General features: G+C 45.2%; 1 protein-coding gene across 1 annotated transcript in view; it reads right to left on the bottom strand.

Moving 5' to 3' along the window:
- The window catches only part of COLGALT2 (collagen beta(1-O)galactosyltransferase 2), a 133274-nt gene extending 120489 nt beyond the window's left edge, over nucleotides 1–12785 (bottom strand). Inside the window, exon 1 of the mRNA XM_043485329.1 lies at nucleotides 12185–12785. Within this exon, the coding sequence (XP_043341264.1) occupies nucleotides 12185–12447 (263 nt within the window). The 5' untranslated portion in view covers nucleotides 12448–12785. The remainder of the gene's footprint in view (nucleotides 1–12184) is intronic.
- Between the last annotated feature and the right edge of the window lie 1893 nt (nucleotides 12786–14678).

Genomic DNA, 14678 nt, shown 5'->3' with positions numbered 1-14678 from the left:
TAGATTTCATTACTTCCATGAAGGGGCTTCCCAGGTTGCTCACCTGCCAATGCAGAAGATGAAAGAGACACAGGTTCGATCCCTGGGTCAGGAAGATCCCCTGGAGGAGGGCATGGCAACCCACTCCAGTGTTCTTGCCTGGAGAATCCCATGGACAGAGGAGCCTGCTGGGCTACAGTCCATGGGTCACAAAGAGTCAGACACGACTGAGTGACTAAGCACTTCCATGAAGGGGCTACTGACATCAGATCAGGAAGGGACCCCAGAGAACATCTGTCTCATCCAGGGGTTCTCAAGTTTGGCCACACAGTCCCATTCTCTGGGAACTTTTCAAAATAGGTCACTTGCCCTGATCCTAGCGCAGAGATTCAGACCTAAGTGATGCCTAGGTGGGGCCTAGGTATCAGTATTTTATATATATATATATATATATTTTAATCAAATGATTCTAATAAGCAGCCACATTTTAAAGCCACAGTTCTGGCACTTCTCCCTTTTGTTATGGAGCAGAAACTGAGGTCCAGAGAGAATAAGGGCTTGTTCAAAGTGACACAAGTGAACAGTACCTCCCTGTCCACTCACAGAATTGAAGTGAAAGTCGCTCAGTCGTGTCCGATTCCTTGTGACCCTGTAGACTATACAGTCGATGGACTTCTCCAGGCCAGGATACTGGAGAGGGTAGCCGTTCCCTTCTTCAGGGAATCTTCCCAACTCAGGGACGGAGCCCAGGTCTCCCACATTGCAGATGGATTCTTTACCAGCTGAGCCACCAGGGAAACCCACAAGACAACATAAATTAGAAAACGAGGACATCTGCACACTGGGGGAGGGGTGGGAATGAACGAGGCTGCTTTGGGCTGGAGGCCACGGTCCTGGAGACCCCCAGTGCACTGGGCCTCACCTTCCTTCCCAGGTGATCATGATCTTCTTGGCAGGAGGCACTGAGCTGTGGGAGGCAGCTCACATTTCAGAGAAGGGGAAGGACTTGAAAAGAAAGTGGGACACATACACTTGAGGACATTTACAGTGTTACCTAAAGGACATGATAAAACAAGGGTGTAAACAGTATGAGATGTAGCAACTGAGTTGTGATCGTCCCCAGAGATGGCTGCCTGTGGGTGAGGTTGTAATAACGATACCATACCAACCCTGAACATACCATTGTGCAGCAGTGGCAAACTCAGAAAAATCTTTGGTATCGCGGACTCGAATAGCGTGAATTTCCGAAAAGTTCTATTTTGGTTTCATAACCAGTGCAGATGCCAGGTTAGGGACTTTTTAATGTCATAATATTAAGGCTGAACTTCAACTCAACTGGGCTTTCCTGGTGGCTCAGACGGTAAAGAAGTCGCCTGCAATGCAGGAGACCTGGGTTCAGTCTCTGGGTTGGGAAGATCCCCTGGAGAAGGGCATGGCAACCTACTCCAGTATTCTTGCCTGGGAAATCCCATGGACAGAGGGACCTGGCGGGCTATAGTCCACAGTGTTGCAAAGAGTCAGACATGACTGAGGGACTAACACTTTTCACTTTTCAACTAAACTTATTTAATAGACTGTTTATTCTTTTCACACATGAGTTTTAATGGCATGCCAAAGAGAAAATCAAAGGTAAGAAAATTAAATACCAGCACAAAAGAAACAAGATAAGGGGATATGGGTCCTGAAGTGGGTCACATGACTACCACTCATTAGAAAGAAACACACTGGTTTGATTTCCCTCTAGACTATTAAGAGATGTTCATCAGTAGACAGCTTTTCTTCTATAAACCTAAATACTTCATGAGCTCATGATGTGAGATAAGTGAAGTTGCTCAGTCGTGTCTGACTCTTTGCAACCCCATGGACTGTAGCCTACCAGGCTCCTCAGTCCATGGAATTTTCCAGGCAAGAATACCGGAGTGGGTTGCCATTTCCTTCTCCAGCATGATGTGAGATAACTGAGCAAATAAGAGGGTTGGAGGGAGTGTCATTTTACATCAATTCCCAGTGCAAGGCACTTCATATAATGGGCAATCTGAGGCACTCCCTTAAATTAAAAAAAAAAATTTTTTTTTTAAATAGCCACTATTGGAAGGAGGGAGGACATGTGCTTGACTCTGTAAGAAACACAAATGATGCTTCCTGGCAGAGCCTCTTCTTCGTAATCCTGTACATTACAATTTCTCTTAATAAGAAAACCCCTTGGCCTTCCTGATTGCTTAAGCATCTGGAACCTGGGGTTTAGAAGAGTCCAGCGTGTGCCAACTTTCCAAGCTTTGAAAATCCAATGGCCTGTACTTTGGATGCATATACAGCCCTCAGTCCCTCCATGAGGGCCCCTTATTCTTCACAGGGCCTTCAAGGCACTCATCTCCTATAGTTCCCAGACCCAGAGGTGCATATAAATCACTTGTGCACATGTTTAAGATACAGACTCCAGGCCTGAGGCTGGGAGAGATTAAGGGCAAGAGGAGAAGGGGGTAACAGAGGATGAGATGGTTGGATGGCATCACTGACTCAATGGACATGAGTTTGAGCAAGCTCCAGGAGCTTGTGAAGGACAGGTGTGCTGCAGTTTATGAAACTGCAAAGAGTTGGACACAACTTGGTGACCGAACACAGAGTCTAACAAGATTGATGAAAGGCAGAGGGGAGACTTGTGATTTTCTAAAATATTTTAGCATCCTGGCTGTTCTGAGCCAATTCTACAAAATGTATCTGAAATGCAAGACACGGTCTGACTGTCTGAATGCACTTCCACCCCACCTGCTTCCAGCAGAGGGAATGCAGCCCTGGGAGAGCTGCATATAAGCTTACTGTTCTGTGGTACAGTGATGACATGAAAAATCCTGATTCCACTTGGCAGCAACTTTCCACTATCTTGGCGGGTCTCAGCCATAATCACTGTGGTGTGTGGAGCTTGGACAAATTATGGGGCTGGCTGGAAACCAAGAAACGAAAAAGCAGTCCAGCAGTCCAGCAAGGGATTCTGTGTTGGAAATGCCATGGCTCCAAATGTCCATGACCATATTTCTCACGGATAGCCCAGAAATTTAAGTTCCACTGTTGGAGCTTGTTGGAAATCCTACCTTTCCCAAAACCCTGAAAAGTGGCAATTTCTCACTCAACATGACTTTTAGGGAGAATGTCAATCAACACACAACCACACATTCCTCTTTCTCACAGAATCATTTCTTTCCCTGTAAGAACAGGAAAGTTGGACATGGTCCACTGTCCTCCCCACCTCCAAAATGTATACAATTGCTCTCAGAAAGCAAAGCAGCTGGGGAGTAAGAGTTCTACTTCTTTGTTGTCTAAAATGGAGGCACTGTGGGCTACCTCCGTGGTTTTCCTGGGCTTGACAGCTATCTGAGCCTATCTGGGCTGCTCTAACTAAATACTACAGACTGGGCAGCGCATATACAGCAGAAATTTATTTCTCATAGTTCTGGAAGCTGGAAGTCCAGGACGAGGATGGCAGTATGTTCGGGTTCTGGTGAAGGCCGTCTTCAGCGCTGTAGACTTCTTGCGGTGTCCTCACGTGGCGGGAGAGAGGAGGGAGCTCTCTGGAGACCTTGTATGACAGCACTAATCCCATTCTTGCTTCACCCCCATAACTGAAGCACCCCCCAAAACTCCCCACTGCCTAACACAGTCATCTCTAGGGGTTAGGGTTTCAACATATGAACTTTGTGGTCCATACAGATGTTCAGATCATGGCAGTGGTCAAAATGGGGAAAACTCCATTTAAGGAATTTCCTCTCTCTAGCCTGATATGTCCCTCAATAGACTTTGAAGTGATCCATCCTAGGAGGTAAGAAGAATACTTCCAACATAGCCAATTTATCCCTTAAACTAAGTACTCAGGAGACTGCTTCATTAGGGCGGCCTGCCCCCCACCCCTGGCCACAGCCTTCTGCCATCTTCTTAGGGGTGTGCAGCCTAGGATCATTACTTATGCTATCATTTACACTTTTTTTTTGAAATGTACATCTTCTAAGTGGTTTTGAAACATCAATCAAAAATATTGGGGCAAAGGACTTTGCATTATGTTTGCAGAGGAACAAAACCTCATCAGCCAAACCAGTTAAGTCAGGGGAGAGGCATCAACTTGCTAAACCTGACAAACAACTAAAATAATTACAGTTACTGCCTCAACTAAATGAGAAGTGTTACAAAATAATAAATTTAGCCTTGGCAGGATGTCATGAAGCCATTATGGGAAGTCTGAGTCTGACAGGATTTCTGTACAGTGCTCCTAGGGAGGAAAAGAAATGCCCTCCAGCCAAATCTAAGGTTTAATTCATGCAGGAGACTTGGCTAATGTCACCGACCACAAATGCTCTGTTTTCATGGCTCTGAATGGCAGCAAGTTCCAGGGAATTAATTACAGCCACTCCTATTTATATTCTGCATGGCTTTTCAATTACCACCTATAACGAAATGCTTTTTTACCTTTATGAACATTCACACACAGCATTCCAACCATGGGAATGGAGAGCCAAGGGAAAAGTAACGCAATCCTGATCATTTTACCACTAGGTCACTCGCTGGCAGCTTGCCAAGCCTTCTGGTTCTAGAAAGCGCCACTACTTGAGCCCTAGGGATCCTGAGAAGCCTGAGCAGAGAGCAGTGGTCACCACCCAATTGCCTACAGGGGTCAGGCAAGCCACATTCAAGAGTCAGACAGCAGGAGCCAATCACAAGTGCACACAGGGTGGGCCTGATGGGGACATGACTGCCTGGACAAAGTCCAGGGGACAGGGGCTAGCCAGTCCCACAGTTGTTGCTGTGTACAATTTTCAGGGGGATTCCCCAGTGGTCCAGTGGTTAGGACCCTGCGATTCCACTGCAGGGGGCACAGGTTCGAACCCTGGTCAAGGAACTAGGATCCTGCATGCCATGTGGTGCAGACAGAAAAATAAAAATATAAAAAACAAATTTAAAAATTAAATGAAAGAGAAACAGTCTGGAAAGAAAATGCTTGAAAACATTAAGTGTCAGTCGCTCAAATGTGTCCAATTCTTGCAACCCAGTGGACTGTAGCCCGCCAGGCTCCTCTGTCCATGGGATTCTCCAGGCAAGAATATGGGAGTGGGTTGCCATTTCCTCCTCCAGGGATTGAACCCAGGTCTCCCACATTTCAGGTAGATTCTTTACCATCTGAGCCACCTACGTGGGCCCTAACAGATTTAACTTAAAAAAAAAATCAGCAATTTGATATGCTGAGAACATGAATGCAATTAAATGAACAAGTCACTCCTTTGAGAATAAAAATGTCAAGACATATACAGCATACACATTTTGTAATTCCTGATGAAATAACAGCCATGATTTAAACACTTACAGTGCAACCTCTTCATGGTAACTGGTAACCTCAGATGGCATCTGGGGAATAGAACTAACAACCGGGCTATGGGCTGATCATTTTCTCTCAAACTTTAACTCTACTGTATATTGTTACATGATTTGAAGAAATGTGCAGAACTGAGCCTTATAATAGTTCTACTATACTCCCTAGATAAGCCTTATAATGGACCTACTATAGTGTGTCTTAGACTTGAAGACAGTGCCTCACAATCATAGGACCCATGAGGACATGTAAGTCCTGGGAAAAGGACCGAGGCACAACCAATAGCCTTTCTGATTACAAAGCTTTCATTGTTCATTCCTCTGACCACCGAGACAGTCAAGAGAGAGGGCCACGGGGAGCGTGCTTATATACCTGGAGTTGCAAAGAAACTCAGCAGTAGAATCACAGGGAGAACCGAGTTGAAGACAGATACGTGAAACCAAACCCTGCCTAGAAAAATCGAATGCTCCTTTAAACCAGGAGCAATACTGACTATAAAACATTCAGCATTATAAAATACTCAACCACTGAGCAACAAAGGGCTTAAAAATCTAGAAATCTGTTATTGCATCCCAACACTTATTCATTATATAGTATACTGGGGGAGCATCCCTTAACTACTCTGTGCTTTGGTTTCTGCACCTGTGGAAGTCAATTAATAAAACAGATCCAGGACAATCTAGGCATCCATTTTAACTCTGCAAGCAATTTGTCTGAACTTGAGCAAAAGGATAGGTGACTTCAGTTTTTACCCAAAGGAAACATGTAATTCTGAGGTCCAATCCTGTTTTGAAATTGTAGGATGGGAGGAGGATTGATAGTTTTCTCCAACTATTTGGAAGAAACTTGAGTTTATGTGTCAATCAAATCCAAGACCACTAATGAAAAAGGCTGAAAAGCTGACCCTCTGTCTTACCAAAATACTGCCATCACCATGCATATGAATAATGCTGTCTTATTCATTTGTCACGAAAAATCCTTGATAAATTTTTCTGTTGCTAAATAGCTGAGATCCTAGCAAGTGACCTGTATATTTATGTACGACCCATATATTTAGTCTCATTCTATTCCTATAAAATCTACCAACACAGAACAGAGTTTAGTAACTATAAAGTGCCTAAGCTAACTGATGAAATTAACAAGACAGCGGAAGGGAACCACCGAGTCCTTGTGTCATTCAAGCAGAAGGGGCCATTCTTCTTTGGAAGAAACACTGGCACTCTTATCTTTCTAAGTTGGGTCAACTGACAGAAGCAAAAACTAGAACTAATTGGTCCTTTCTTGATCTTAAACAGACCATCTGTACTCAGTCTGAGACATTAACTGCCTGAATCGCATCCTGGCTCCACCATGCACTAGCCTTGTGAGCCCAGACAAGTTTAAATTCTCTGTGCCTCAGTCTCCTCCTGTGTAAAGTGAAGACGATGATGACACTTCGTAGCTGGCTTGCTTTCAGGAGTATATCAGTTATCATACCAAAGTGTTTAGAACAGCCCTTCCATAAATGTTAATTTCCATCATGCTGATAATTTTTCTTGTAAGGAGGAAAATAAACAGAGCTTGAACATATTTTCCTCTTTAAAATTTTTAAAGAAAAGAGAAAGGAAGAGAAATGTAATGGCAATGAGACCAAAAGGAAAAGACGTATAGGAAATAGCAACTATTATCTATTTAGTAGCATAAGTGTAAAAAACATTGTACTACATTACCTCATCTGCTTGCTACAATAACTCTTTGCAAGCATGCTAAGTTGTTTCAATCAAGTCTGACTCTTTCTGGCCCTATGGACAGTAGCCAGCCAGGCTTCTCTGTCCATGGGATTCTCCAGGTAAGAATACTGGAGTGGGTAGGCATTCCCTTCTCCAGGGGATCTTCCCAACCCAGGGATCGAACACTTGTCGCCTGTGTCTCTGGCATTGGCAGGTGGGTTCTTTACCACTAGTCCCACCAGGGAAGCCCAATAACTCTTTGAGGAATGTATAATTATTAGTCATTTCCAGATGAGGCAGCTAGGCTTAGAGCTTCATTGATGTGCCCATGATCATAGAGGAGATTTGAGCCCTAGTCTATCTGACTCTAATTTTCATACTCTCCCCTCCAAACTAAACTACCAGGCTTGGGGGGAAAAGGGCGGGGGGAGGAGGCAAGGGTAAGGTGAGGAAAATAAACTAATGGATAGAAGTGGATTCAAGTACCATATATGTTTTCAGCCATGAGCTGAAACTTCCATCTAGAAGTAAAACAAAAACACTAAATGTCAAGACGGTAATGAAAAAAATATGACATCATTCTCACTGCTGATGAAAACTAGCATTAGTAGTAGTTTGGAACATTTTATAAACCACACTTAATATTTGTATATCAAGTTCAACATTCAACAAAATGCTACTGGTTGGGCATTAAAATGTAGATATAAATCCAAGCTAATCCCCAAACACTGAACAGATAAAACTGCATGCAAAACGTCAGGCTCAGTACCCTGAACAAGTAGAAGTTTGTCACTGTCAGTGTTTATGTCAACAGCAATATCTCTTTTTTTAAAAGCCATATGACGGTTTCCAAGTTAGCATACATATTACTTTTCAAAACTCCACCAAATGAAATGCCCAAATTGTTCTGTAATTACACGATGGTTACTGCCTTGTGACTGCAGACTGTGAATCCCAACTGTCTTCCCACAGGGAGCAGTAGGCTCTTCAAAACACAAACGAATGTATCTTCTGGGTCTAATGTCTTTCCTTGGGCCCAGCTCCATTTTTCATCATCATATTACTGGGCACTGTCCCCCTTAATCATAGGTTTGGGAAGGAGGGGATGAGGTCAGCCTTCCCTCTACTGCTAAGGCCACTATTCATGGCTCCACTGAACTGAAGAGAACCCACTCATGTGCACTGACTCAGGTCACAATGCCGACCAGTCCCCTTCATCTCAGCAGAGCAGTGATCTCCATTAGCCCAGGGCAGGTTTTAATTAGGGCACAAGGATTATCTTAGTTATCACACAATTGTGATATCCGAAGGAAAACAGTTTGGTGGGGTTTTGAGATCAGACAGGTAAATGATGTGACAAGTTCTCCCTTTCACTGGTACAAAGTATCTCTAAAATATAAACTTTCCTTAATTCAGTTGAATACAAATAAAGTTGATGCTGAGATAACTGCACTCATCCTCTGAAGAACTTTTCAGGTCAATTTGTTGGTTCTCAGTGCAGATCTGGTCAAGAACTTTAGCTGAGAGAAAAACATCACACTACTGGGAAATCTGGATATGATCATTGAACCAGGCTCTTAAGTACTCATACAGGAAAGAAATCTCATCAGATACTCCTCCCGCCATTGTTAAAGGTAAGCAGAAGAAGGAAAAGAGTGAATCTGCATAGAGTTACTAAAATAAGATGTATTTGAAGCTGGCAACCCAGTCCCTACACTCAACATGGTTGTGTTTTATAAAGTTCTGGCCATTTTTGACGCTGCCTATTTTTGACATCAGCATGTGTTGGCTCTGCAGAGTGGATACTAGTCAATTTGCCATCTCAGAATTTTGAGTAGTGTGTGGGACTGGGACTGGAGTAAGTAATTGGTAGAAGCCCCTCAAAGCTGCAGCAACCTAAACTGAGTTACTGCCTCTCTGGAGGGTCATTACCCATCACCTTCCCAGTCAAATAATCTTCTAGTGCTAGCCATGAAGTCAGCAGCTCCAGGGTACAATGCAACGAGTTTGGAGATTTGCAAAACTTAGACCTGCCACTCACTTTATCTCCCCTGACAGGAGGCTCTGGTTAATGTCCCAGCGCCTTTTTCTTTTACTTGCTGCTCCCTCTTTCTGGAACCCTCCTTCCTTCCCAGGTTTTTTGTGGATTCCTATTTGACCTTCAAAACTGAATTCAAACTGTCAACTATCCTAAGAAAAAACAATCTTCCATGACACACAACTGCCCTAATCTGATTTAGAAGTCTTTTGTCACTCTCCCAATAGCTACAGAAGCCATTCAGATCACCTTACACTGCCTAGGATTAAAAAAAAACAAAAAACAATATTTATCTGTGAGGAGCCACATCTTACTCAACCTTTTCCTGCTTGAATAGGGCATGGTGTCTGGTTCTCACAAAAGCAGGTGATTAGGAGCACATATTTACATGCTTGTACAACCTCTTTTGTATCTCGGTTTTCTCATCTGTAAAAAGGTATAATAATAAGACATGCCTGATGGGGTTATTGTGAAAATGAAACCAGAAAATGAATTGTAAAGTGCTCAGAAGAACTGTGAGCTCTTATTATTAAATATCTGTGAAATTAACAAGCCAATATAATCTTCACTAAGTTAGTTACTTTAGACACAATATCTTCTATGAAGTGGAGATAATCTTATTTCTCCATAGGATGGTAGCAAACCTCAAAGGAGATAACACAGCTGGTGACAGTACTTTGAAAGCTGTAAAGGACTATTTAAAAACTGGCATTTTATTATTTTTACTTAATAAATGATATAACATCCTAAGCCAGAACTCAAAGAAGAGTCTTCAGTGGCTGGCTAATGCAGGGGTTGCCCAAGGCCTTACCCAAGTTGTGGGTTTCTTTCTTAACTTTCCAACATTGACCATAAAGGTACAGTCCCATAAACCACGAACAAGGGTAAGGGAAAAGAGATCCCTAAGGTCTACGCAGAACTGGAATGCTCTCTATCTAAGGAGAACACCAACATCCATAGAATCTGGAACATCCAAGGAACTGAGGATGTACAATCACTGCTCAATGATTCTCATCATATCACACAATCTATGGAATTTAAGAGCCAGAAAAAAATTCTGAAATCACTTATTCTAATTCCCTCATTTTACTGATGAGGAAACTGATATCTGTGAATTCCAAGCAACTGGCCCCAAATCAAGGTCAAGCTAGTGACAAATCAAGTCTCTTAATGTGTAGCTTATAGGTTTATACACATTTTGTTTATGTCATATTCCCTTTGTCCTTTTGGAGGTGGTCTTTATAAACAAACTAGGGTTAAAATTCCCATTTTAATCATTTATTAATTCTGTGAGTGAGTTACTAAACTGATCCAAATCTCAGTTTCTTTGTTTGTAAAATAAGGATCATAGTACCTCTTAAAAGTCTGCATGTCTGTGTGCTCAGTCACTCAGTCGTGTCTGATACCCTGTGATCCCAAAGACTGTAGCCCTCCAGGCTCCTCTGTTTGTGAAATTTTCCAGGCAAGAATACTAGAGTGGGTTGCCATTCCTGCTCCAGGGGATCTTCCTAACCCAGGGATCAAACCTGCATCTCTTGCATCTCCTGCACTGGCAGGCAGATTCTTTACCACTGTGCCAAGTTTACTATATGATAAAAGGGGTAATTTCTGTACATTGGATAGCAAAACCTGTGCCTCATACTCACTTCCGCACTCACTAATTTCCTAGTAACTATTGGGATGTTCTTCAAAATTAAACAATGCATAAAGACAGGCCATACTGTAAAACATCTCTTTTGAAGAAAGCATCTGAGAACTGACACTTGCAAAATTTTCCTTTGGTACTGAAATGGTTAAAAAAAATCCTCTGGTTTAAAACCTGGCTGCAACCAATGTTCCCACTTTGCACATAGCATGCCCTCCTCCGTGGCGGCCGGCACGTATACTGGGGTGTATAGTGAGGCAGTGTATAGCACAGTGCGGTACTATATCTCATGTTTGCTTTCTCACCTCTGCCCTTGCCCACCAGGTACCCTTGGGCTGCCGGTTCCAGCGACTGCTTTATCCTTCCTTCTCCCTTTTTGATCCACCAAGGCTTTAAGGATATCTTGTCTGTGGACAGCTCCCTTTATCAACACAAGACTGAAACCGTTCCCCAGTGACCAGGGCTCTTATCTTTCTCCGGAGACCAAAGGCCTCTTGCCCATGTATCTGGTGGCTTATCTCCTCTGGTCAGCGTCCACTTCCTCCTCCACAGGCTCCTTAGCGGCTCACCTGGGCACCAAATTCTCACCCTCCGATACCTGCTTTTATACAAAGATGTGGGGACAGGGCCAAGTTCTAAAGTTGAGTTGGGCAGCCACCCCCACTGATGCCCTGACCCTCCCCGCAGCAAGCACCGGGACCAGGCCCGGGTCGCTATTCTACGAGCATCAAAACTTAGCTGTTTGCCTTCCTGAGGCTGCTCAGTTCCCAGGACGCAGTACCCCAAGGCCCCCCGGCGATGTTTGCGTCTGCGACGGGATTGGGCCCAGGCAGGAAGGCAGGATGCGGGGACTGGACAGCTTGGAGCGCTCGGAGGAGACAGCATCCACGGTGGTGGAGTGGTTAGAACGCAGCGGGTTCCACCTAGCCTTAACCTCTGGTTCCTGACCGCTTCTCCCCTTTCCCCTCACACCCGGGGAGAACCCAGAGCCACTTTTCCAGCCTCAGAGATGAGAGCCCGGCACCTGGAAGCCAGGGCGGCGAACCCCAGCCACTCCGGAGTCCCCCGTTGCCAGCCGCAGTGACGGACCACGTCGCGTCCCAAGCAGTCGGTGGCGACGACAGGCGCCTTTATTCCCTCACTCCCGGACGAGGAATGAGAGGTGGGGAAAAAGGAATCTTCGCGAGTGCAAAGGCGGAGAAGCTAGCAGTTTTGCGGCGTCTCCCCAGCCCTATCTGGGAGAGGCACGAGGTCACCCCGATTCCTACCGTCCCCGGGGGAGCTCCGGGCGGGCTGCTTCTCCCCAGTAGCACCCGTTGCGCACACAGACGCGCGCGTCCTTCCCGACCGCAACCGCTGATCCGGCCAGGACCCGGGCAGGCAGCGAGGGGTGTGCGCACCAAGTCTCCCGCGCGTCGCGAGCGGTCTCCCGGCCCCCCAGCCCGGCGCGGCCGGCTCACCAGATGGCCATCCTGCTCTTGGGGTAGTCCAGGCGCTCCAGGCAGCCGAGGAAGTGAGGCAGCGTGTGCGCAGCGTTGCGCGCGAGGACGACCACCAGCACGGTGGGTCTCTGCAGGGGCGACTCGGGGAAAACCACCGCCTCCTCTTCGTCGTCCTCGGAGTCCGCCTCGGCGGCGAAGCGCCCCCGGCAGCCGCCCCGCAGCAGAGTCCAGGAGAGGAGCAGCAGCGCCCAGGCCAGGGGGGCGGCGGGGCGCGCGGCCATGTTCCGGGCCGAGGCGGGCGGCGGGACGACCCGGCGCGGATGCCCGAGGCCGGCGGCGAGAGGCGGAGGGGAGGCGGCTGGCGCGCGCGCACTGGCACGGCCTCGGCCGCCGGGACCCTCCCGCTGCAGCCGCCGCCGCACCGCCCAGGCCCCGCCGCGGGCGCTCCGGGGTACCTGCGGCCGCGGGCGCTCGCCTGGACTCAGGCTTGCAGACAGTCGTGTCGGTGCGGCTGTTTGTCCCGAGTACGGCGGAAAGTTCCTCTAGTTCAGGTTCAGCTTGTACTGAGGTCTGTGGCTTTCCCCAGGGCTGTGAGGTGTGGCCGTGTCTGCCAATGGGCGTGTGAATGCGTGTGTGTGTGTGTGTGTGTGTGTGTGCGCGCGCGCGCGCGCGCGAGCGAGCGTGTGTACATAACGGTACGACTCCAAGAAAATTTATTCTGCTTTTGCAAACCGCAGTCTAAAGTCCTTCACAGTGATGCAATGTACCCAGTTTTTCATAATGCACCTATTGACTAAATGGGTAGAGTTCTAAAATGGAAAGTCACCCAGTGATTCATTACTATGATAAACAGGTTTTGTTTTGTTTTTTTAAAACTTCCACGAAGGCAGAATATTTGTATTTCCTCACCCTCAAGTGCTCTTTAAATTCATTTTTGACTGAGTAGTCTCCCCAGTAAGATCTAGTTGGAAGACCTGGAGAATTTTAGAGCCAGACCGAACCCTTCAAATTAAAGGAAAGCTCTTCATGGGTCTGTCCTTTACCTGACAACTCAGGGTCCTGAACTTCTGAAAGGGTGTCAGGTTAAGGACCAGATTCACTTAAGATGGTTTTCTCTTTCTTTAATGACCCAAACTGACAAATTGTGACAGACAGGGAAAATCTGTACAGGTTGGAAGAGAAGGGAGGATAAGGAAGAAAGAAGGAAGGGTAGAAGAAGAACACAATTAGCAGGTAAAGTGAAAATGCTAGGAAATATACCATCAAAGGATATTTAATTTTGAACACAATGGAGGAAAGCTAGTAAAGAAGTTCTTTACTGGATATCTTTTTGTGTGGAATTCTTTTTTGGAAGTTCTTTGTGTGTGGAAGTTGGAGCTAAATTTTTGTCTCACACGTGTCACTTATTCTTTGTGTGATCTTGGAGACTTGACCTCTCTGGACATCAATTTCTTCCTATGTAAAAGCCTTTTAAGTTCCTGCCTTATTTTCTCATTTGACAACCATTTATGAAATTACTAATTGTCAATCATTCAGATGTTGAGTGTTTGAATCTTTCTTCTCCAGAGAAAGGGGCAGAAGGTGTGAATCCTTCTTCTCCAGAAAAAGGCGCAGAAGGTGTCCTGCCATTTTTATCTGTCTGGATCAGAGTTGGAGGAGAGAGTCTTGGCTGAATCAACAAGGCTAGTTTTTCCTGCACCAAAATACCTTTTGGGGGCTTCCCAGGTTGGTCAGTAGTTAAGAATCCACCTGCCAATGCTTGCCAATTGCAGGAGGCATGGGTTCAAACCTGGGTCAAGAAGATCTCCTGGAGGAGGAAATGGCAACCCACTCCAGTATTCTTACCTGGGAAATCCCATGGACAAAAGAGCTTGGTGGGCTATAATCCATGGGGTTGCAAAGAGTAGGACATGACTGAGCACACACACACATTGTTTTTTTCACTACTTGGATTTTTTTATTCCCTTGTCTTAGCCAGCCTAAAATCCTACAACATAAATGTTCATTCAAATTGACAAGTATGCCAATTTTAACACTAAAACACTTGAGAGAAGAATATTAGGCAATAGCTTTGGTATTCCTACATTTGTGTGAATTAAATCAGAGTTCCTAATCTCAATACCTAAACTGAGGTACACTATAGGAAGCTTTAATGAAGGGAACAGAATGGGATCCTTATATGGAGTATGGCACCCTTAATGACAAAGCAAGTTCTGTCGATTTCTGATATGTGGGCTTGAGCACTTCAAGTCCAAGTGGGAAAAGGATATGGAGGGTAGCGTGAGAAAAAGAGCAGTGGCTGAAATGGGAAGGGATAAAATTAAACTGTGCCACTTTCAAAGTTTTTTCTAAGCTCTGGCCCGTATCCAAGAACTACATAATAGTTACCATAGAAAAATGATTTTCAGTTCCAAACACATTTATACAAATTTAAAATACATTCTTTTATCTCATTTAAAAAGACTAGATATGTTTCCTAAATTGTCTTCACTTATTTGTTCCAACATTTTCT

The sequence above is a fragment of the Cervus canadensis genome, chromosome 13, assembly GCF_019320065.1.
Source record: "Cervus canadensis isolate Bull #8, Minnesota chromosome 13, ASM1932006v1, whole genome shotgun sequence".
NCBI classification, from domain to species: domain Eukaryota; kingdom Metazoa; phylum Chordata; class Mammalia; order Artiodactyla; family Cervidae; genus Cervus; species Cervus canadensis.
Note: the sequence above shows the minus strand (reverse complement) of the source record. Positions and strands in the feature narration are given on the sequence as shown.